Below are 22,917 nucleotides of genomic sequence, written 5' to 3'. Positions count from 1 at the left end.
ACATTTTGCGCTGGCACGATTATTTCACCCCAGGTCAGAGCTGAGTTAGCTGGTCTCAGCCAGGCGGGGGTGGGGGGATTATAAAATTGGCCAAACGTCTCGGCTGGGTGGGATTGCTGGGGGCGGGGTTGAGGTGGTTAGAATAAGCGGGTGTCCCTGCAGTCAGCCCATTTACAGAATGCACACATCTGTGAAACGCTGCGTGAGGTTCAAGGCGGCGATGGCGTTTGCAGTCGAATTGCCGGCTAACTTCTCAAGATCATGGGGGGCGGCCACTTGGGTGAGGTGGCAGAGCAAGGCCGTCTGTCATAAACCCTGTTCGAACAGAGGCCGCAATTGGAAGGAAGACTGTCCTCGCAGCACACTCTGGTGCTCCCTCCTTTCAGGGGAAGGTGTTTGAACTGACGTTATTGAACGTGGTCGTTTCATGGTGGATTTTCCCCGGCTCTGGCGAGGATCACGGCGAGAGGAGCTGCTGTCGTGGCTTGAGCAGAAAGCGACAGCGGTGTGCTCAAGTTTGCTCTGCTTTTCCTTTGCCGGTTTTATCTCCCTGGTGGAGATGCCACATCTCTGCTGCTGTTCACAGAATTGTTATTGCACAGTGCCAGGGTATGGGGTTCGATTCCCGGCTTGGGTCACTGTCTGTGCAGAGTCTGCACGTACTCCCCGTGTCTGTGTGTGTTTCCTCCGGGTGCTCCGGTTTCCTCCCACAAGTCCATAAAGACGGGCTTGTTAGGTGAATTGGGCATTCTGAATTCTCCCTCTGTGTACCCGAACAGGCACCGTCGTGTGGTGACTCGGGGATTTTCACAGTAACGTCATTGCAGTATCAATTATTATTATAAAGATAATCCTCAAACTTTGCACCTGATACTCAGTTCCATTTGCATGCTGGGGTTGGTAGGTTAAGTGGGCCTGGGGTCGCATGCCTCTTTTGTCTGTGTTTGCCTCTTTAACCTCTTTCCAATCCTTCCCAGTGTCCTCTGCCTGCCCCATAATGACTGTTGGTGTTTTGCAAATTGTCTTCTTCAGCACTCTGAGATAAATGGCATCTGTCCCTGGGGGTTTGTTTATCTATTTTAAAATCAATTCCCCTGTCTAAGATGTTCATCTTTTGTATAACAAAGTCATTGATTATACCTTGCTGGGAGAACCTACATGTCGTCTCTGATGAATACTCCGACGATGTGTCCGTTTAGATCGTTTACTGTTTTCTGCCTGTCCCCGATTACTGGCAATTTCTTTCTTTTCTGTCTTGCGCCTTTCTCTGCCTGCATGCTTGCTGATTATTCTTCGCTGTTCTGCTCAACCTCTGCTACTTTTCTTCATTCAATGTCCTCTTTGCCTCTCTAATTACCTTTTTTAATGTGCTTCTCCAAACGGCCAGCTCAGACAAGATGCGCAAGATGATAAGCAATTCAGAAAACAAATTGAAATTGCGACGGATGGAGAAACGTTCCGGATCAATCCTGCAGAGAGGAAGGAGATTGGCACCACGGGATAGCTATAAGGAATTACATGGTTTAGACAATCGGACACGATGGTGTCCCCAGTACTTCGAAGTAGTGACAACCCAAGTGCATTTTTTGGGGAGTTTTCTAACGCAGCCCATCTCCACTTCCAGGAGATTTTTTTTTTGTTGAAGATGTGCGTGAAAGACTCTTAATTAAACTTAAACCTGTGGGGATTCAGTCTAAACCCTGTGAGTGAATTTAGAACAAAAACTGCGAGAAAGCGAGGAAGTAGTGTACTGCTGCCTGTGGACAAGTTATGTTCAAAGAGTGGGGATGGGGGTGGACTTCAGGTTTTGGTACTGGGGGACAGCACCGCGCCTAATTGTCCAAAATCGGTAATTCTTTAGTTACCCATTTAAAAAAAATATTATTTTAGAGTACCCAATTATTTTTTTCCAATTAAGAGGCAATTTTAGCGTGGCCAATCCACCTACCGGCATTTTTTGGGTTTGTGGGGGTGAAACCCACGCAGACACGGGGAGAACGTGCAAACTCCACACGGGAAGTGACCCAGGGCCAGGATCGAACCCGGGTCCTCGGCGCCGTGAGGCAGCAGTGCTAACCACTACGCCGCCGTGCTGCCCCTCAGTTATCCAATTGTGCCAAGTTCCTTTCTCCCTGCAGGATTTGTACAGGCCATTTCCCCCTCTTTATCTCAATTTTCATTTGTCTACCGCTTTGCTTATCATCTTGTGTGACCACTCTGAGCTTGCATTTCGGAGAATGTATTTACGCTGCAAACTCAGCATAACATTATTAGAGGTGATCCATTTGCCTTTCAACGATGTGATGTTGAACAACCTTTTCCAGTCTGTTCCTTCCAACATTGATTATAAATTCAATGGTGTTCAAAGAGCAAGCTTCAAGTGTAGTGACGCATCTATCAGAGTCGCGGTCTGCATCATTTGCACCGATGCCGCTAAAACAAAAGAGGACCTGACCGCTGCTGTGGGATCTTGCTGTGTGGCAGTTGGTTGTCATTTCATTTTACCCTTGAAGGAATAAGTAATTCATATTGTACTTTCCAGGGCCACCAGATGGCCAATGGGTGATTTTGGAAGTGTAGCAGTTGTAACATATGAAACTGGGCAGCCAAATATGTGCACAGCAAGCTCCCACCAACAGCAACATGACGATCAGATTATCTATTTTTTTGTGCGGTTGATTGAGGGATACATAAGTACTGGCCAGGGCACCAGGAGAATCTCCGCTGACCTTCTTCAAAGTTGTGCCATGGGATCTTCTGCACCCCTTCCGAAAGGGAAAATAAGGCCTCAATTTAAGGTGTGACCTGAGAGTGCAGCACTCGATGATCAATTGGTTCTTTCAACAAGGGCTAACGGTCACTTTTAACTCAACTGCAGCCCTCCCCCCCTCCCTCCATATGCCCCTGGACAACACCTGGACTCTGACAGGTTCCTGACGCAGAGTGGAAAGACATAGACCTTGGTGGGGCGGTGGGGGAGGGGGGGGTGACAAAGTGTTACTGCGTCACCTTGATTGTATGAAAAGATTGGTTGTTTTTGTGAGGTGCTCCAGTCTGGCGCAGTTTCAATTTGACTTTCTGTTGTTCTACCCAGACCTGAGGAAGAACTTTGAGCAGGAGCCACTGGGAACAGACGTGCCTCTGGAACACGAGCTTCTGCTGCAGTGCCGGCCGCCCGAGGGGATTCCACCAGCCGAGGTACAGTGCCCGCTCCCGTAGAGTTAACGACAGTCCGCCGACAATCAGGCTACCTTTATTGCCGGCTTGCGCAGTCTGCTCTCCATATTAGAAAAAGGATATTGAGACATTGGAGAAAGTGTAAAAATTATTCCCTCACAAGAATTGATGCAAAAACCTATTAGAAAACAAGTAAAGTGATTGGCTTTCTTCACATGCAAGAGGAGAATTGACAGTTGGTGGTGAGGTCAAAGTGTCAAACCCCTTTCTTGGCCGTTTTGGCACAGGGTGCTGACTCATTCAGAATGAGCCAGTTTACAAATCCAGATTCAACTTTCCTCTCATTTCATCTCTTCCATGATGGGAGGGAAGAACAGACCACAGGGCACAATTTGTTCGGGTGGCTGCTCTGATATCGAAGCTCTGGCGACGGCAGTGTCTATGCATGTCGCATTTATTTTGGGATGTGTGGCTCGTTTCTCCTCCCCACCCTTGATCCGAAGTGGAGTCCCATCCATAAAAGGACATCTTTAGTTCCGTGCTGCTGGTGGGGGTGCGGGGGGCTCCTCGGGAAGCTGAGCTCCACTTGTGCCAATTACGAGATCCAACCAGGTTTTGGAGCCTAACGCTAAAAACCATACACTGAACACGTCATCAAAGGCCAAAGAAAAGTACAGCACAGGAACAGGCCCTTCGGCCCTTCAAGCCTGCGACGACCATGCTGCCCGACTAAACTAAAACCTTCTACACTTCCGAGGTACGCATCCCTCTGTTCCCACCCTATTCATGTATTTGTCAAGACGCCCTTTAAATGTCACTATCGTCCCTGCTTCCATCACCCCCTCCGGCAGTGAGTTCCTGGCACACACTACCCTCTGTGTAAAAAGACTTGCCTCATACATCTCCTCTAAACCTTGCCCCTTGCACTTTAAACCTATGCCCCCTAGTAATTGACCCTTCCACCCTGGGAAAAAGTCTCTTGACTATCCACTCTGTCTATGCCCCTCATAATTTTGTAAACCTCTATCAAGTTGCCCTCAACCTCCGACGTTCCAGTGAGAACAAACCAAGTTTATTCAACCTCTCCTCATAGCTAATGCCCTCCATACCAGGCAACATCCTGGTAAATCTCTTCTGCACCCTCTCCAAAGCCTCCACATCCTTCTGGTAGTGTGACGACCAGAATTGAACACTAGGAGTATAGTGTGGTCTAACTAAGGTTTGATACAGTTGCAACATGACTTACCAGTTTTTATACTCAATGCCCCGGCCAATTAAGGCAAGCATGCTGTATGCCTTATTGACTACATTCTGCACCTGTGTTGCCACTTTCAGTGATCTGTGGAACTGTACAACTAGATCTCTCTGACTGTCAATACTCTTGAGGGTTCTACCATTCACTATATATTCCCTACCTGTATTGGACCTTCCAAAATGCATTACCTCACATTTGTCCACATTAAACTCCATCTGCCATCTCTCCGGCCAAGCCTCCAAACGATCTAAACTTTGACATAGAGTCATTCAGACTCAAAATGTTAGCTCCCTTCTCTCTCCACAAATGTCCAGCATTTTCTGCTTTTGTTTCAGATTCCACCATCTGCAGTAATTTGCTTTTATGAATCGTAAATCACTTTGGTGCATCACAGGCTCTGGTATGACTTGTATTGAACCGGCTCCCTCTCCATTTGAGAAACCATTCAAAACTTCTATTTTTTAAACCATCCCATTACTATTAAACATTTTGCGAATGAATTCCGAGGCTAGCCTTGTTGGCACTGTTAGGTTAGAATTTCAAGGCGCAGGAACATTCGAAAGGTAAATTCCAAAGAGACAAGACCTTTATGCATGAAAAAGAATATGTTGAATGGGTCCAGTTTTATTAACGTACATTTTAATAAGAGTCAATGTAGCGAGAGAAGATTAAAGGGGATAAAAACCTCTTGAGGTCAGGGCGATTAATCAGTGAACACTTGTAACTATGTGAAAAGAAACAAATTAATTAGAAATGCATTAAATCTAATGAAAATAAAATTCTGCTTACTGTGCTTCCTTCTCTGCCTCTGGATTAAGTGATTATTTGCCCTTCACAGATTAGGTTGCAATGCTTCACTGGGTTTTCTCCAGGATCTGTGGAGCAGGCAACCAGCGGCTAATATCGTTTGCTAAACACAGCCCTGAAATGATACCTTTAAATCTTATCGATTAAGTAATGTTGAACGGAAAAGCCAAGAGAGGAAAGGGCGATTGAGATGAATCTATTCTGCCACTTGTCACATCGCAACATGGGTAAAATGTCACACGGGTAAAATACGGTCTTGGATCATTGGCGTTGGGGAGGTATCAATATGCTCCGAGGTCTTATAAAAGCAAAAATGACAAACTGTTTGTAATATATCTGAGTTTGTTTTATATGTTGTGGAGTTTTCTGTATTGTTTGGAATTTTTTTTTTAAATGCTCTGAGGTCAGAGTGAGCAGCAAATAAACAAGTGATCATAAAACGAACACAAAGCTTTCTTCACCTCGTGATTTATGATTGTGCTTGATCTTTTTTTTTTTGCATGTCCCTCCCTCTTACCCCCTTCGAAATCCAGGGGAAACCCAGGCTCCTCTTTGCTCCTGAGGGTGGACTCACTCCATGTTTTCCGTGTTCAGCAGCGAGGGAACACGTCTCTCACTCACGGCTGCAAGAGTGCTCGTTATGCAAATCTTCCTCTGGTTAGCTAGAAAGCTTTTTGGATTCATCGGCCACCATTTCCACTCGTCAGCGTGCGGGGTTTTGGCTGTGTAGACGTGGCTGCAATTTACACCATTAAATAATCCTTGGTGACCATGGGGCAGAGGTCCAGGGAGCACGAAAGGACAGATTGGCTCCCAAAGCTGCTGCCATTTAATCGCACTGCCTCCTTCTCTTATTCAGGTGGAATGGCTGAAGAACGATGATATTATCAATCCAGTCCAAGACTCCAACTTCCTCCTCACGATTGACCATAACCTGATCATCAAACAAGCCCGCCTCTCCGATACAGCAAATTACACGTGTGTGGCCAAGAACATTGTTGCCAAGCGACGCAGCACCACTGCCACTGTGGTTGTATACGGTAAGCCAGGGACCTTGCCACTCGAAAGCTCCTTTAAGCACCCCTGTCCCATCTTGTTGTGTCCCGTGTTAACATGCTGCTGTCGCCGAGGCACTGAAAGATCTAACAACGGGTTTAAGTGCAGCAGGCAAACAAGCTAAGAACGGGCATCTCCATTCATCGCGTGGGGCAAATGCTCCAGGCAAGTGTCAGGTGTATTCCTGTATCGAGAGCAGGAGCTTTACTGTTGAAAAGGAACCTGCCTTCATTTTTTTGATCTGCTCTCTGCAGCCTTAGCATCAGAGCTAGTGCAGTCTCAAGAGTCTTGTAAAAACTCTTTAACACTCCTGATTGCTGCTGGCCTAGAAATAACCTCTCAGTCCTTAGCCTATTAACAGGGGAGAGGAGATATAGGAATGGCAGTGCACGACACATATATCTGCCTTTCGCTGCCGCCTCTTCCAGCACAAAATGGAACATCACCTTTAAAATGCGGCACAAAGACATTTAATTAAAATGTTGCTCCTGCAATATCGCACCCAGCAATTTTCAAGCTTATAAGTTTAATGGTGCCAGTATAATTGTGCCTTGTTCCTTCACGGTGCTTAACCTGTGATACAAATTTCATTCGGACGTTTTTATCTGCGTTTTCTTTTTCCAATTAAGGGGCAATTTAGCGTGGCCACTCCACCTATCCTGCACATCTTTGTGTTGTGGGGGGTGAATGTGCAAGTTCCACACGGACAGTGACCCAGAGCCGGGACTCGAACCCGGGTCCTCAGTGCCGCAGTCCCAGTGCTAACCACTGCGTCACATGCTGCCCTTATTATCTGCGGTTTTTGATGGCAGGTTTAAGGATTTGTACTGCACCATTCTTGCCGATGACATGGCTGGCAATGCAGGGGTTCAGGGGGCAGTGAAGAGAAGGGCAAAGAGGAGGAAGCAACTCAACTGAACAGATGTTAGTCTCACCGAGAATGAATTGGTGAAACCTTCGAGGTGAAGGTGGGTCAAGGGGGTTTTTGGAGCGAGTTGACGGTGAAGTAAGGATTACCTAAACTGAGGATTACTTCCATTCTCAGGGAAGAGTCTGGGGTGGTAAGTAGATGGGTACCCCAGACTGGATCTGATATCCACAAAGCTGGGATCCATAAATACAAGATAGATGTTAATAAATCTAATAGGGAAATAAGAAGAAATCTCTTGAGAGTGGTTTGAATGTGGAACGCTACCACAGCAAGAGCTCGAGGTGAATTGCTTAGCGCGTTCCTTGGCTGAAGAAATTAGATGAGTAGATGACAGAAAAGGAATAGAAAGATGTGTTGACAGGCTGAGATGAATGGTGGAATGGGAACACACTCATGTGGAATATAAACTGCACTACAGACTAGATGGGCCAAGTGACCTGTGTCTGTCCTGTGTATTCTATGTAATTAGATAATTGAATGACCAACCTCAGAAAGAAGCTGGTGAAATAATTGCCGGCTTTACATTTTTAATCATGAGGGTGGGTCAGCTGGCGTTGTTTCTACTGATTAATCATCTTTTGTCCAATTTCTCCCCCCCCTCCCCTCCCTGCCACAGTAAATGGTGGCTGGTCCACCTGGACAGAGTGGTCTTCGTGTAACAATCGGTGTGGGCGAGGCTGGCAGAAACGGACAAGAACCTGCACTAACCCCGCACCACTCAACAGCGGGGCCTTTTGTGAAGGGCAAACCTTCCAGAAGATTGGCTGCACCACCATGTGCCCAGGTGAGTTGAGAGACGCGGCGATGGCTTGCGGCCAGTGTTCAGCCAGCGTTCGCAGCAGCCGCTGACGCTATTTCAAGGTATTACTGGCATGCCATTAGCATTGACCATTGTTAGGGGGCGGCACGGTGGAGCAGTGGTTAGCGCTGCTGCCTCACGAGACGAGGTCCCAGGTCACTGTCCGTGTGGGGTTTGCACATTCTCCCCGTGTCTGTGTGGGTCTCACCCCCACAACCCCAAAAAGATGTGCAGGGTAGGTGGATTGGCCATGCTAAATTGTCCCTTAATTGCAAAAAAAAAATTGGATACTCGAAATTTATTTTGATAATTATTCTCCATCTCCTTTTTGCAATATAATAGCTCTGTGAGAAAACAGTGGCTTGTCCTTATTCTTTCACGGAATGTGGACGTCACTGGCAAGGCCATCATTTATTGCCCATCCCTAAATGCTTTTGAGAAGGTGGTGGTGAGCAGCCTCCTGGAGAGCCACAGCAGTCCATGTGCTGGAGGCACACCCACAGTGCAGTTGGAGAGAGAGTGTCAGAGGTCATGGATATCTCGGGAACCTTGGCGAGTTGCTGCGGTGCATCTTGTAGATGGCACACACGGCTGCCACTGTGCTGGTGGTGGAGACATGAATGTTTAAACTGGTGGATGGGTTGCGAATGAAGTGGGTGCTTTGCCCTGAATGGTGTCAAGCATCTTGAGTGTTTCATAGATTTGTAGGCGTTTACAGCACAGAATGAGGCCATTTGGCCCATCGTGTCCATGCCGGTCACCAAAGATCTGGCTGCAGTAATCCCATTTTCCCGCGCTTGGCCCATAGCCCTGAAGGCTATGGCAACGCAAGTGAATATCTCAATATTTTGTAAATGCTACAAGTGCTTGTGACACAACCACCCTTTCAGGCAGAGTTCCAGAATCCCACCACCCGTGAAAAGTTTCTGCTCAGCTCCCCTCTTGGCCTTCAATCTCTTACCTTAAATCTATGCCCCCTGGCTACTGAACCCCATTACTGATGGAAAGAAGTGCCTTCCTATCCATCCAATCCATGTCCCTCATCATCTTATCCACCTTTCTCAACCTTCGCTGCTCCAAGGAACACAGCCCCGGCCTATCCAATCTTTCCTCATCGCTTTGAGCCTCCAGCCCGGGCAACATCCTGGTGAATCTCCTCTGCACCCGCCCCAGCGCAATCACATCCTCTCTATAGTGTGGTGAGCAGAACTGCGCACACTATTCCTGTTGTTTGGAGCTGCACTCACCCAGACAAGTAGAGAATATTCCACCGCAGTCCTGGCTTGTGCCTTGTGTGGGTGATGGACAGGCAGTGGGGAGTCAGGAGGACTGTCACTCGCTGGGGAACACTCAGCCTATAACCGGCTCTTGTTGCCATGGTATTTAGGTGGTTGGTCCAGCTAAGTTCCTGGTCGATGGTACCATCATCACCCCTCCCTCCCCCCGCCACCCCCACCTTTTTTCCCACCATTTTCAATATTTTTATGTCTGGTGAAGAGAAATGTTCAAAGATGGTTTGAATGTCCCGATGGTTATTCTCTCCAGGGTCGCACACAACAGTGAACTGAAGATTGATCTTCAATCCCTAGAGTCTCCAGGAGTGTTGGCAACCCGAGAGGTGTTTGAGAATGTGACAACATGGCCCCTGACACTGTTCCTCTCCCACAGTAAATCGTTTCCCTTTAAATTCTCCTCCTCTTCCCCCAGACCTTTTTGCCAGTCAGGTGGACTGACCATGATCGATGCTCAGCGTTACGGGGATAGGGTGGGGGGTGTGGGCCTTGTTAGTGTGCTCCTTTGGAGGGTCAGTGCAGACTCGATGGGCTGAATGGCCTCCTTCTGCACTGTAGGGTTTTTATGGATTATCGCTAATCTGGGCTCGCTGCTCACTGCTAGTAGATACAGGCCGGAATCCTCCAGCCATCGGGATTCTTCCCACTGATAGCGCCCCCTTACCCCCAAGGGTTTCCCGGCAGTGTGGGGTGTCTTCAATAGGAAATTCTATTGACAAGCAGAGGGAGGGTAGAATCTCGCGGCTGGGGGACTGGAGAATCCTCATAGCGTCAGGAACCCGGGTTCGATTCCGCCCTCGGGGGGCTGTCTGTGTGAAGTTTTTCATTCTCCCCGTGTATGCCTGGATTTGCTCCGGTTGCTCCGGTTTCCTCCCACTGTCCAAAGATGCGCAGGTTAGGTGGATTGGCCATGATCAATTGCCCCTCAATGTCCAAAGGTTAGGTGGGGTTACATGGCAGGGAAGTGGGCCGAGATAGGGGGCGCGATTCTCCCAAAGGGAGACAAAGTGCCGACGCCGGAGTGAAAACCGGAGTGTTTCACTCCGGCGTCGGAGGCTGCTCCTCGCCCCCTATTCTCCCACCCCCAGGGGGTTAGGAGCGGCAGCACGTCAATCTCGCGCGCCAGGCCTTGACGCCCACATCAAAGCGGCGCCTAAATAACGTCACCCGCGCATGTGCGGTTGCCGTCCTCCCCTCCGCTGCCCCGCAAGACACGGAGGATTGATCTTGCGGGGCGGCGGAAGGAAAAGAGTGCGTCCTTTAGAGACGCCGGCTCGCTGATCGGTGGGCACCGATCGTAGGCCAGACCCCTCCTGAGCACCCCCCCCCTGGTGCTCGATCCTCCCTCCGCACCCCACAGGCCGCACACGCAGTGGTCGGGCAATGTTCACGCCGGCAGGGACCAGGTGTGGTTGGCGCCGGCGTGAACCGGTCGTATTAGGCAGGCCGCTCGGCCCTTTCGGGCCGGAGAATCCGGGCGATTCTCTGCACGGCCTGTCGCAATACGCGACACGCCGTTTTGGGGGGTGGGTGGGAGAATCGCGTTCGGGAGCCAGGGCGGCGTGGCGTGAATCGCCCAGCACTCCCGTGATTCTCCCACCAGCGTGGGGGTCGGAGAATCGCGCCCAGGGTGTTCTTTCAGAGAGTCGGTGCAGACCCAATGGGCTGAATGGCCTCCGGCTCCACTGTAGGGATTCTATGATTCTTTCCTGATGGTTTAGACTCTCAATTCTCATATCATCCTTATAAATCTTTACATGCACATCCTCCAGGAACTCTATCTTTTTTTAGAATGTGGAACTCGCTGCTTTATGGTTGAAGTTAATGGCAGAGATGTACTGTAGGGGTGGCTTGCTGAGTACACCAGGTAGAAAGGAATTGTCAATCATACTGATGGAATTCGACAAAGAGACGTGTTATGGAACATAGACACCAGCATAGACCCGTTTGACCGAATCGCCTACTTCGGTGCTGTACATTTAATGCAATTGTGTGGAGATTGTACGTGATCCGACTCGAACAAGTCTGTCTCTGACCGTGCCCACCACTCACTCCTCTTCTATCCCTTCTGGTGAAATGCAGTTGACGGCGGCTGGACGGATTGGAGCAAATGGTCAGCTTGCAGTACCGAGTGCACCCACTGGAGGAGCCGCGAGTGCACAGAACCCTCACCCAGAAACGGAGGCAAGGATTGCATTGGCTTGGTGTTGGAGTCCAAAAACTGCACAGATGGCCTCTGTATGCAGAGTAAGTCTTTGGGTTGGAAGGGGTGGGGGTGGGGAGGGGGGAGTGGGGGTGTGGGGGGGGTTAAAAGCAGATTGCCATCTGATGGATTTTTCCACAGAGGCGTGCCTGAGCAGCAGCTACGAGCTGTGCTTGCAATGTGCTCAAGGTGCAACGCTACACTGATTAACCTGCCACTTCCCATTTGAGCTGCACACAAACGCCCTGCGACTTTCGGCAGAAATACTCCCATCTAAAAGTAAGAGAAGTGCCGCATCACCTCGATTTTATCTTGGTCACGGCAATGAAAACTCGCCCGAAGGTGACCTGGACTCCTGTAAAATGTGCAACGGGTGAAGGATTCTGTTCTGGTATAAGGGTGTTTTTTATTTTCTTATCTCTCTCTTTCCATCTCACGCTCCTTTTCTTCCCTCTGTTATTCCAAACCTGATCCTTCTAGACGTTGATCTTTTTAACCTGGGCAGGCCACAAGCTACAAGGGGATGTTTGAGTCTCCCAGGCCTCACCCTCATTTGAGTTCAGTGAACTAGAACCCACAACCTTCTGACCCAGAGGCAATGGGGCCATACGCGGTGGGGGATGAAAAACCGCCTCACTGAAACCAAGTTCATTTTCCGTGACGTGCGCTGCTAGTTCTTTATCCCTACATAAGTAGCCGAATCGTTGGTCAGCCCTGTGCGCTCCGAAGGAAAGTCTGAAAAGACCACCTTTGCCCACTTGTCAGGTCAAATCAGCTTGTGTTTCTGGTACTGCCAGAAAGATAACCCCTCTGGATGTATTTGCTGTGATTTGTCGAGCCAAAACCCTCAAGAGTCTTACTTTCAAAATCATGACACAGAAAGCTAAAGGAGTCTTGACGTGTTCAATGGACCTGTAGCCATGTATCAGCTCTGGGGAGCAGCCTTGTCCCACTTCACACTGGCAATGCAACGACTCATCCCACTCACAGACCTCGCCTCTTGTGCGGCTCAGAAGCTCTGCAAAAGCTTCTTTACTTCATCACTCTCTTTTTCGGCCAGGAGAGATGGCCACACATAAAAATGCAAGAGAACCTGCAACTTGTCCTTGTTCAGGTGAAGGGGTTTTCCCTTTATAGTAAAAATTAAGGCCATGTCTACTTGAGTGTTTCTGCCTCACGTGGGCAGATTCTCGAGTACGTTTACAATGACGCTGGATTTCAGATGAATTTGACTGAAGGCCCATGACATCGCCCACATTTCCAGACATCGATAAAATGTTGAGTCGGGCAGCACGGTAGTGCGGTTGTTAGCACTGCTGCCTCACGGCGCCGAGGTGCCGGGTTCGATCTCGGCTCTAGGTCACTGTCCGTGTGGAGTTTGCACATTCTCCCCGTATTTGTGTGGGATTCACCCTCACGTCCAAAGATGGGCAGGTTAGGTGGACTGGCCACGCTAAATTGCTCCTTAATTGGAGAAGAATAATTGGGTACTCTAAATTTATAATTAAAAAAGAGTTGATGTCGGGGAAGGTTGACTTGACTTTGACATACCTGTAACGTAAACGTCTGTACATTGCTTCATCCTGCTGCGTGAGGCTAACCCAGACACAAAAAGGAGTGATCTTAATGTCTGCAATGAGAGTTATACACGTGTCTCAGGATTTACTCCCCCCAGCAATAAAATACACCTCACTTTCTGGCAGTATTTTCGCGACCCATCATTTTGTTGCCTCCACATGATTATCCTGTATCGAATCACAAAATGGTTGCTAACAATTTCCGATGGGTGAACCTTTCTGTACCAAGTATTAACAGTATTTGAGTGCACTCACGTGTTTTATTTATTTATTTGCCTTAATTTTCCATTGTTTGAGTACATTTCTAAAAATTTCATTTTCCTTCCATGTTGATTTTACTTTTGTTTCTTTTGAACAGATGGAAAGCTAGTAAATGAACTAAAACGTGCCAGTAAGTTGCCGTTTCATTGTTTCAAATTCATTTCTGTTTTTCTTGGCCACGTACGATTCTCATTGACAGCGAATTCTGGGCTCGTACACTCCATCGTGAAAAACCCAGCGCCGTTTTGAGCTCTGTATGTTTCAAAATGGGCGGAATGTGAAAGTCCGTGAAAGAGGGAGAGAGTTTGATTTACCCAATTGTATGTTTCTGTGCTCAACTGTAAATATGCTCCTGATCTCTGCTTCCCAGCGACCAGTCAAGGTTGCAGCATGAGCTGGATCAATCTCCGCGTCTGTCTTAACCTCCTGTGGGGTATCGATCATGAAATTAGGCTAATTTTTTTTCCTCTTGAACTTTTAGTGGAAACTCATTAACCCATTTTTGAAATATGTCTTTGTCCGTCCAATAAAATAAGGTTGAAATGAGATTGAAGCAATTGCAATGCGTAGGGAGTAACAGAGTGATTTCAGAATGCTGTGAAGTGGCAGCTTTCCAATCACAATTATCCACAATTTGTTACCCATGTTATTTGGGCTTGACCATGCTGCCGTGACTCTCAGTGCAATTTCCCCATTTTAAAGCTAATAATAATAATCTTTATTAGTCTCACAGGTAGGCTGACATAAGCACTGCAATAAAGTTACTGTGACAAGCCCCTAGTCGCCACACACCGGCGCCTGTTCAGGTACACGGAGGGAGAATTTAGAACGTCCAATTCACCCATCAAGCACGTCTTTCGGGACTTAAACTCATGGCACACGCCCGCCCACAGCTACTCAGCTGGACCATTGGAATTAGGGGCCAGAAATATATAAGATGGTGACTAACAAGTCCAAGAGAGAGAACCGTCTTCATCCAGAGGGTGGTGGGAGTGTGGAACTCACTTCCACAAGGAGCAGTTGAGGGGAAGGCGTTGAATCATTTCAGGGGAAGCTGGTTAAGCGTGGAAGAGAGGAAGGGATTGGATCCTGTTCTCATGAAGGGGAGGTAAGAGGGATGAAAGGAGGAACCATATGAACCAGCATTGGCCAGATGGGTCGAATGGTCTGTGCCACAAATAATGTAGAGTCAATGGGATATTTTGTAACCTGAGGGAAATTGGCTTCGTCTGGGCTTAGATGGGGGCTGACAGAAGCACTATAGACTAGCATGACAAAGACCTTAATGTTTGAAGAAATATAAAGGCAGTTACAATCACTTTTGGACCCTGGCTTTACTGTATGTTCAGGAATTTGAATGTCTCACTGTGACAGTGTGAAGAATGAATATCACATTTGGTTTATTAGTTGGTGTCTTTGAGCTAAATGATTATTGTACAGGCATTAAGGCCATACTCAACACAAGGAATCATGGAAAGCAGATATCCTGGAATGTAGAAGATTAAAAGGTGGTGTGATTGAGGTTTTAGAACTTTGAAAGGAAGTGATAAGGGTGGACAGAGAGAAACCTTTTCGCTGATAGGGTGGGGGTTACGGAGAATTCTAGAACATAGCCCCAAAATCAGAGCCATGGGCCATTCGCACAAAATTAGGTGGGAGACTTGTTTTTTAAATAAATTTAGAGTACCCAATACATTTTTTCCAATTAAGGGGCAATTTAGCATGGCCAATCCACCTAATCTGAACATCTTTGGGTTGTGGGGGCGAAACCCACGCTAACACGGGGAGAATGTGTAAACTCCACACGGGCAGTGACCCAGAGCCGGGATCGAACCTGGGACCTCGGCGCTGTGAGGCAGCAGTGCCAACCACTGTGCCACTATGCTGCCCTGGTGGTAGACTTGTTAAACGCACTCCCCCAAGAAAAAGGGTAGATGTTAGCTCCACAAATAATTGTAAATCTGCGATGGATCAAATTTTTGCCAGCCAAGGTATAAAATGTCATGACAACAAAGCAATTAATGGGGTTACAGTATAGATCAGCCATGATCTCACTGAATTGCAGAACAGATTCAAGGGGCTGAATTGTCACCTTCTTGTTCCTATGACCTAAATTACAGCCTTGACCTCTTGATCTTTCTTGAATTCAACAGCAATGGGCGCTAATGTTGTCTTGTACACCAGTCTGGTGGTGGCTGTGTTCATCTTTCTGGTTGTAGTGCTGGTGGTTGGCATTATTGTGTACAAGAGGAGCTGCCGGCACTTTGACACCGACATTACCGACTCCTCCGCCGCTCTGACTGGAGGATTCCAACCAGTGAACTTCAAGACGGCTCGGCACGGTGAGTCCCCCAACATCTGTTTGCCGCTGGATTGGTCCGATGATGGAAGCTGTGCTGTGTTTGTTTTAGATGGGCCAGGGTGCTTCACGGGTAATGAGGGGTGAGATTGGCGGGGGGCGGGGGGGGGGGGGGGGGGGGGGGGTATGGGGGGTGCAAACTGAAGCTGGAAAGAAAGGAAGGAAAGACTTGCAATTGTATAGTATAGTTCACCACATGAGGTTACTCCATAGCTGAAGAAGGATTGTGTAATGTAGGAAATGCAGCAGCCAGTTTCACACAGCAAGATCCCACAATCGATAATTACCTTCTTAATTGTTGATTGAGGAATAAATATGGTCCAGGGCACCAGGAGGAACTCTTCAAATGGAACTGGCTCAAGACCATTTTGAAATGAAAATCGCTTATTGTCACAAGTCGGCTTCAAATGAAGTTACTGTGAAAAGCCCCTAGTCGCTACATTCCGGCGCCTGTTCGGGGAGGCTGTTTATCTGCAGACATTGAAAGCCGGACATGACAGTCCAAACCATGGCAATGCTTTCATCCTGTTTAATGAGAGTGACAACCATCGCAAAGCTTTATTCGTATATGAGTACTGACATTGGCAGGGGCTGTACTGAATCTATTGCAGCACCATTCTGCTGTTTTGATTAGATGCCAAGGGAAACGTAATTTCGAACAATGGCTAAAGTTACAACCATTTATTAAACTGATTGATTTTCACAAGAACCAATGCAAAGGCAGGAAATGAAAAACGTTTGATATTTGACAAGGCAGTTTTTTCACTCTAAGACTGGCATTAGATTGAAACGGTTTGCTACAATGCTTTAGAGCGGTCTATACCCAACATTAATCACAGAATGATGCAGCACTGAAGGAGGCCATTCAGCCCCTCACAGCTGTGCTGGCTCTACAATCCCTCACTCTTCCCCATAGTTCTTCAAATATTTCTCCTGCAAGTTTTTATCCAATTTCTTTTTGTAAGTTATTATTCAATCTTCTGTCAGCACCCTTTCAGGCTGTTCAAATATTACAGTTTAACCCTCCTGGGCACAAGCTAAGCAGATCACAACTAAGTAGCCGAACTGGGTTGGGACCAGCTTGCATTTAAAGGTTTGAATCAGTACACCTTGGTCCAACACACCCAATGTATTAGTCTGGTCTTTCAGCAACCCCTTCGCAATTGAAAACTGGGGCAATCCAGCTTTTGTTGCTAGGTCCTTGGTTGCTGAAGGGAGTGAGGTAGAACCATAAATTCCATCTCTCTCCATCCTCCCCCCCCCCCCCCCCCCCCACCCCCGACTATCGCTCTCCAATCCTTGCCGCACTGTGCTGCCGGAATGATCAAAAATTTAATTAACTTAACCTGACAGCATATGTTCTCTGGGCGTTGAAATTCGGAGTACAGTGGATCCCTTTATTTTATTCTGTAATTAAAAAGAGGTGTATTTTGCCACCTGTTAAAATTATTTGTATAGTGAGATATTCAGAATCGTGCAATCCTTTCATTATTTTATTCTTTATTTTTATGCTAATGATTCTCTATAACTATGATATGAATTATGTTAACTTGTTTTATTTATATCGTCACCACAATTTGGCACCTGTTTCTTCAATAAACCAGTTACCTATCATCTATCCACCTGAACGACCAGATGGGACTGCAGTTTAAGTTCAAACCTAAACAATGCTATCTCTAAAGCAGAAGGATTTGCTTCAATTATGTGCTTGGCTGTTGTGGCGGAACTTAAACCCAGAGCTATCTAACATTCAGTGAGTGTGCCACTTACTGAGTCAAATTCACACAGCCATAGCTTATTACTTCAGATTTAGTGTATCATTAAGGAACGCATTGAATAATGTAGCTGCACCTTTACAGAGATCAGTCAAGAATGGCAGTAACAACTTAGACCGCACACAGATGACCTCCAATTACTTACGTTTGCATGATTTGTAATAAGAGAGCGATGTGTTGCCAAAACTTTTCATGGAATCATAGGATACTGTGCAGAAGGAGGCCATTCAGCCCATCGAGTCCTTCGAAGGACTACCCTACCTAATCCCAATCCCCCCCGTCCTTTTCCCGTAACCCCACCCTACGGGGCAATTTAGTATGGCCAATCTGCCTAACCTGCACATCTTGGAACTGTGGGAGGAAACCGGAGCACCCGGAGGAAACCCACACAGACACGGGGAGAAAGTGCAAATCCACACAGTCACCCGAGATCGGAATCGAACCCGGCTCCCTGGCGCTGTGCGGCAGCTGTGCTAACTACTGTGCCACTGTGCCTCCCCTAAAATCATCTCACGCTCATCAGGACAAACACAAGAATGTCAAATTTCAAAACTTTCACAGCAATTTATTCTGCAGGAGCAAAGGGTACTGATTGGTTGGCCCTGATTGGCCAGGGTGTTTCCATGGAGAAAGCAGCAGGGAACTATAGGCTTCCCAAACTCCTGGGTCATTCGGTAAAAGGTATAAGGCTTGGACATGTTTCTTTTGTTTGCAGAGAATGGGTCCTGTACGAATGTGTATTGCTTCGGGCAAGTTCAACTGAGCCAAGTTACGAGTTCAACTGATTATCTTGAATTGATTGGTTGGCGCAATTGCGATTGTTCAGCACGTTCTGCCCAATCGCAGAATCGCATCTAACAGCGGAAGCTTTGATTTAGGTTTTGCAAGCACAGGCCGGTTGAGTGCAGTCTGGACTCTGTCTTTTACAAATTATTGAAGGAACCTGCTGTGTGATTCGACCAGCCAAGCTTTGGGACATACGGGCTATGTGCCTGGCATCTTATCACAGCAGCACTGGAATTCACGCACAATGTTGCTCAAACATGTGGTCGGCAGAATCTCTTTCTGGATTGATGGTGGCGTCCCTATTTAATGGACTATCGCTGCTCTCTGGCACACAGCAACATCTGTACTCTGTGCGAAGTGTGTGCCTTGCCTCCTCTGTGACCGCCCTGATTGAAATTACAGATTATAAATTTTAGTCCCAGTTCTTAGTTTAGGAATATTAATTCAGGCACATCATTCAGTGGTCCATTAGCGGAGCATTAATTAAGTATGCCACGTTGAGGGTTTACAATGTCACTGTGGTATGGGGGGGATGATATTGAGCGAGCGCTTTTGTAATGCACACACACATACCACACCCACACATACATGCCCCAGTCAGACTGAAACACCCTATCAAGGCATGACTGGTGTCGACATGCCCTGTTCCACTCTCAAGACCCATTGATCTGCCAATATATGTCAAGCACTGTGCCTTCATGTACAATGGTGTCACATCAGACCCTTCCCCCTGCTCATCTCTATTTTTCTTACTCCCTATAATCTGCTCAAAGCTGGGCTGTGATTGTGGAATCACAGAAGGGAGTTATTTTTCACATTGTAGCTGGGCCAGTCTTTTGTCAGTGCTATCTAATTCATCCCGCCCTCCCCCTGCCCTTTCCCCACCGCCTTGCAGATTCCCCCTCTTCAAATATGTATTCAATTCTCTTTTGCCTCAGTCAGCACAGTCCCAGGTCAGAACAACCTGCTGAGTAAAAACAATTCTCCTCATCTTCCCCCCCTCCCCCCGCCCGGTTCATTTATTTTCCAGCAAGGTACATTTGGAATGCCGCCATGGCAATAATGTAGAAAAACCCGGAGACCAATTTTGCTCACAGCATGCTCCCACAGGCAGCAATGCGTTAATAACCAGCTCTGCTGGTCTGTCTACATGGCAGTTGCGAGATCAATGTTGGGCCCAAGACATTGGGGGTGAGCTCCTCCTGAAACAATGCTGTGGGACCTTTATTATCCAGGCGAGAGGGAAGGATGGTTTTAATAATAATAACAATCTTTATTAGTGTCACAAGTAGGCTTACATTAACACTGCAATGAAGTTACTGTGAAAAACCCCTAGTCACCACACTCCGGCGCCTGTTCGGGTACACTGAGGGAGAATCCAGAATGTCCAATTCATGTCTTTTGGGACTTGTGTGGGGAAACCGGAGCACCCGGAGGAAACCCACACAGACACGGGGAGAACGTGCAGCCTCCGCACAGACAGTGACCCAAGCCGGGAATCAAACCTGGGACTCTGGCGTTAACTGTGCTAACCACTGTGCTGCCTAAGCTCACCAGGTACCTGCTGCTTCTATTTTTCTAACCTTTAAAAATGACCCCTTTGGTTACCTGGTACTTGGCACATGCACGGGAGAGGAGAGTATTGCTGAAGGAGCAGTTAGTCACATCCATGGGATTGTTCTAATATTGACAAGGCTAATAGGTGCTGTCTGGAGAGTAACTGTCTCAGAAAGATGTAGTACCTTGGATAAAGAGTACTGCTGGGGGAAGGAATCTGAGTGCAGAGGTGAAATCAGTACTTGTTGTAATTAATGAGGAGCAGGCATTCCATGCCAACTAAGAATCGTTGCAACACTCTCAACATATTTTGCTTGATGGGGTTATAACATAATTTAGATTGTTTCGAAGTTGGGAAGAGGCAGTACGTCTTTGCATAATTACCTAAAGGATAAAGGGGAGGCAGTTGCACAGTGTTGTTGTGATCCAGAGACCCAGTGCAAGATCTGGGGACCCGGGTTCAAATCCCACCGAGACAGACGGTGAAATTTGAATTCAATAAAAATCTGGAATTAAAAGCCTAACAATGACCATTGTCGATTGTCGTAAAAACCCATCTGGTTCACTAATCCGGTTTCCTCCCACAGTCCAAAGATGTGCGGGTTAGGTGGATTGGCCATGCTAAATTGCCCGTAGTGTCCTAATAGTAAGGTTAAGGGGGGGGTTGTTGGGTTACGGGTATAGGGTGGATACGTGGGTTTGAGTAGGGTGATCATGGCTCGGCACAACATTGAGGGCCGAAGGGCCTGTTCTGTGCTGTACTGTTCTATATCTACTGTTCTATATCTGTATCTATAATGTTTTCGGCAAGGAAATCTACCGTCCTTGCCCGGTCTGGCCTACATGTGACTCCAGACCCACAGCTATGTGGTTGACTCCCGTGGCTCACGTCATTGCAAAATGAATTCCGAGAAAATACAGTTGAAATTGTTGATTTCAGTGCTGTTTTTGCATAGTTCATAGCAGTTTAGCAAAGTCCATTTTTGCACTTGGCAGTGAGGGTGCATTGAAAACAAATCCAACATGGAATTCAGGAGAAACCCCGTTCACTCTTTGAGTGTGCTGGGAGTGTGGAATACCTGCGTTGAATAGCCATTTAAGTGGAAGCTGGATGAACACGTGAGGGAGAAAGGAATAGAAGGATATGGTGATAGGTACGGTAAGAAGGGAGGGAAGTGTGGAATAGTCCTCCTGGAAAAAATGGGTATCGGTTGATCAGGGCTGCGAATTTGATGTTCATTCTATTTAAATCTCATTGCATTTGTGTTTCTTCCTCTATTCCAGACAACTCACAGTTGCTGAACTCATCGATACAACCAGACCTAACAGCAAGTGCAGGCTCATACCGAGGGCCCATGTACACTCTTCAAGACACAGCCGACAAGATCCCTATGACAAACTCTCCACTCTTGGACCCGTTACCCAGCCTGAAGATCAAGGTGTACAATTCCTCCACCGCGGCCTCTGTGCTGGTGGGTGGGGTGGAGCCGCCGGGCAAGGGCTCGCTGGGGACGTATCCAGGGGGCATCATCAGGGACAACATGAACGGCATGAACTTGAGGAACAAAGTGCTCAGCTCACAGCATCTGGGCACCATGCCCAGGGACCCTGGATACAGTGCCAGTGGGACCTTCGGCTGCCTGGGTGGACGGCTGATGGTGCCCAACTCAGGTTTGTGACTTCGACCTGCGCTCGGGGCACGGGCTACAACAACAGCTGACATTTATGCAGCGCCTGTGCTGGCATGCGGAAAGTCCCACGTCGATCCACTGGAGTGCAATCAGACCCTACCGGCCAAGCCAAATCAGGAGATGTCAGAACGAGCCATTAAAATGTTCAGGCCAGTGAGATAGGGTTTAAAGAACGTCTTCAGGACGCAGGTGACAACAGAGGAGGAATTGCAGAGCTTCGGCCTGGGTAGCTGACGGTCACCAGTGGTGGATGGACTCACACTGGGGAGGTGCACACATGGCCAGATTTGGAGGAGTTTAGAGAGTTGACTGGTAGCTGCAAAGTTGGGCAGGAGTGAGGAGCGGGATTTGAAAACGCAACTGAGAATTTTAATGTTGAGGGGTTGGCAGACCGAGAGCCATGGTAGGTCACCTACAGCGGCTGAGGCCTATCTAATGATTTCTAAAGTTTGGAACCGAGATTGCAGAGGACATAGCCGCTAACTACAGCCCCTTTGTGTACCTCCCCTCTATATGACCTCAACACGTGTCAGATTTCAACTATAACATAATAAGAGACATGACAGATACAGTAATGGATATCTGCCAGTGACTACAGGCAGTAAATCTAATCAGGGCTTCACTTGCAAGCAGAACAATAGAGGGAGGAATAGATTTTGAGGCACAATGTTGTAAACTGGTAACGTTCCCACTGGTATAAAGAAGTTCAGAGACAATGCAATCATTGTTTTTGGGATTCCAAAGTGAATAGATAATTTCACCATAAGACATGGAGCAGAATTAGGCCACTCGGCCCATCAGATCTGCTCTGCCATTCAATCATTGCTGATATTTTTCTCATCCCCATTCTCCTGCCTTTTCCCCATAACCCCTGATCTCCTTGTTAATCAAGAACCCATCTATCTCTGTCTTAAAGACTCCACCGCCTTCTGCGGCAAAGAGTTCCACAGATTCAACACCCTCTGGCTGAAGAAAATCCTCATCTCTGTTTTAAAGTCTGAGATTGTGCCCTTTGATTCTAGTTTTTCCTACAGGTGGAAACATTCTCTCCACGTCCACTCTATCCAGGCCTCAGTATCCTAGAGTTTCAATAAGATCCCCCTCATCCTTCTAAACTCCAACGAGTACAGACCCAGAGTCATCAACTGTTCCTCATATGACAAGTTCTTCATTCTAGGGATCATTCTTTCGAACCTCCTCTGGACCCTTTCCAAGGCCAGCACATCCTTCCTTGGATACGGGGCCCAAAACTGTCACAATATTCTCCAAATGAGAAGATATTCCAACTTGTCCAGGCTAGAACAACCAGAGGACATTGCAGGATCATGCTGATTTAGATGGAAACGTTGGGAGGAGGCATGAACCTAGCATAGACTGGATGGGCGGAATGG

General features: G+C 47.5%; 1 protein-coding gene across 3 annotated transcripts in view; it reads left to right on the top strand.

The window, feature by feature from the left end:
- unc5b (unc-5 netrin receptor B) overlaps positions 1-22,917 on the top strand; it is a 230,359-nt gene that overhangs the window by 176,664 nt on the left and 30,778 nt on the right. For 2 of the 3 annotated variants that reach the window (XM_038783243.1, XM_038783242.1), the window contains 7 exons: positions 3,095-3,198; positions 6,099-6,279; positions 7,843-8,010; positions 11,400-11,564; positions 13,456-13,488; positions 15,512-15,700; positions 21,120-21,506. In XM_038783243.1, coding sequence (XP_038639171.1) covers positions 3,095-3,198; positions 6,099-6,279; positions 7,843-8,010; positions 11,400-11,564; positions 13,456-13,488; positions 15,512-15,700; positions 21,120-21,506 — 1,227 coding nt within the window. The remainder of the gene's footprint in view (positions 1-3,094; positions 3,199-6,098; positions 6,280-7,842; positions 8,011-11,399; positions 11,565-13,455; positions 13,489-15,511; positions 15,701-21,119; positions 21,507-22,917) is intronic. The other variant, XM_038783244.1, reaches the window with a different exon arrangement.

Source organism: Scyliorhinus canicula, chromosome 22 (genome assembly GCF_902713615.1).
Source record: "Scyliorhinus canicula chromosome 22, sScyCan1.1, whole genome shotgun sequence".
Taxonomy (NCBI): domain Eukaryota; kingdom Metazoa; phylum Chordata; class Chondrichthyes; order Carcharhiniformes; family Scyliorhinidae; genus Scyliorhinus; species Scyliorhinus canicula.
The sequence above is the reverse complement of the archived record's forward strand: the minus strand, read 5'-3'. Positions and strand labels throughout refer to the sequence as shown.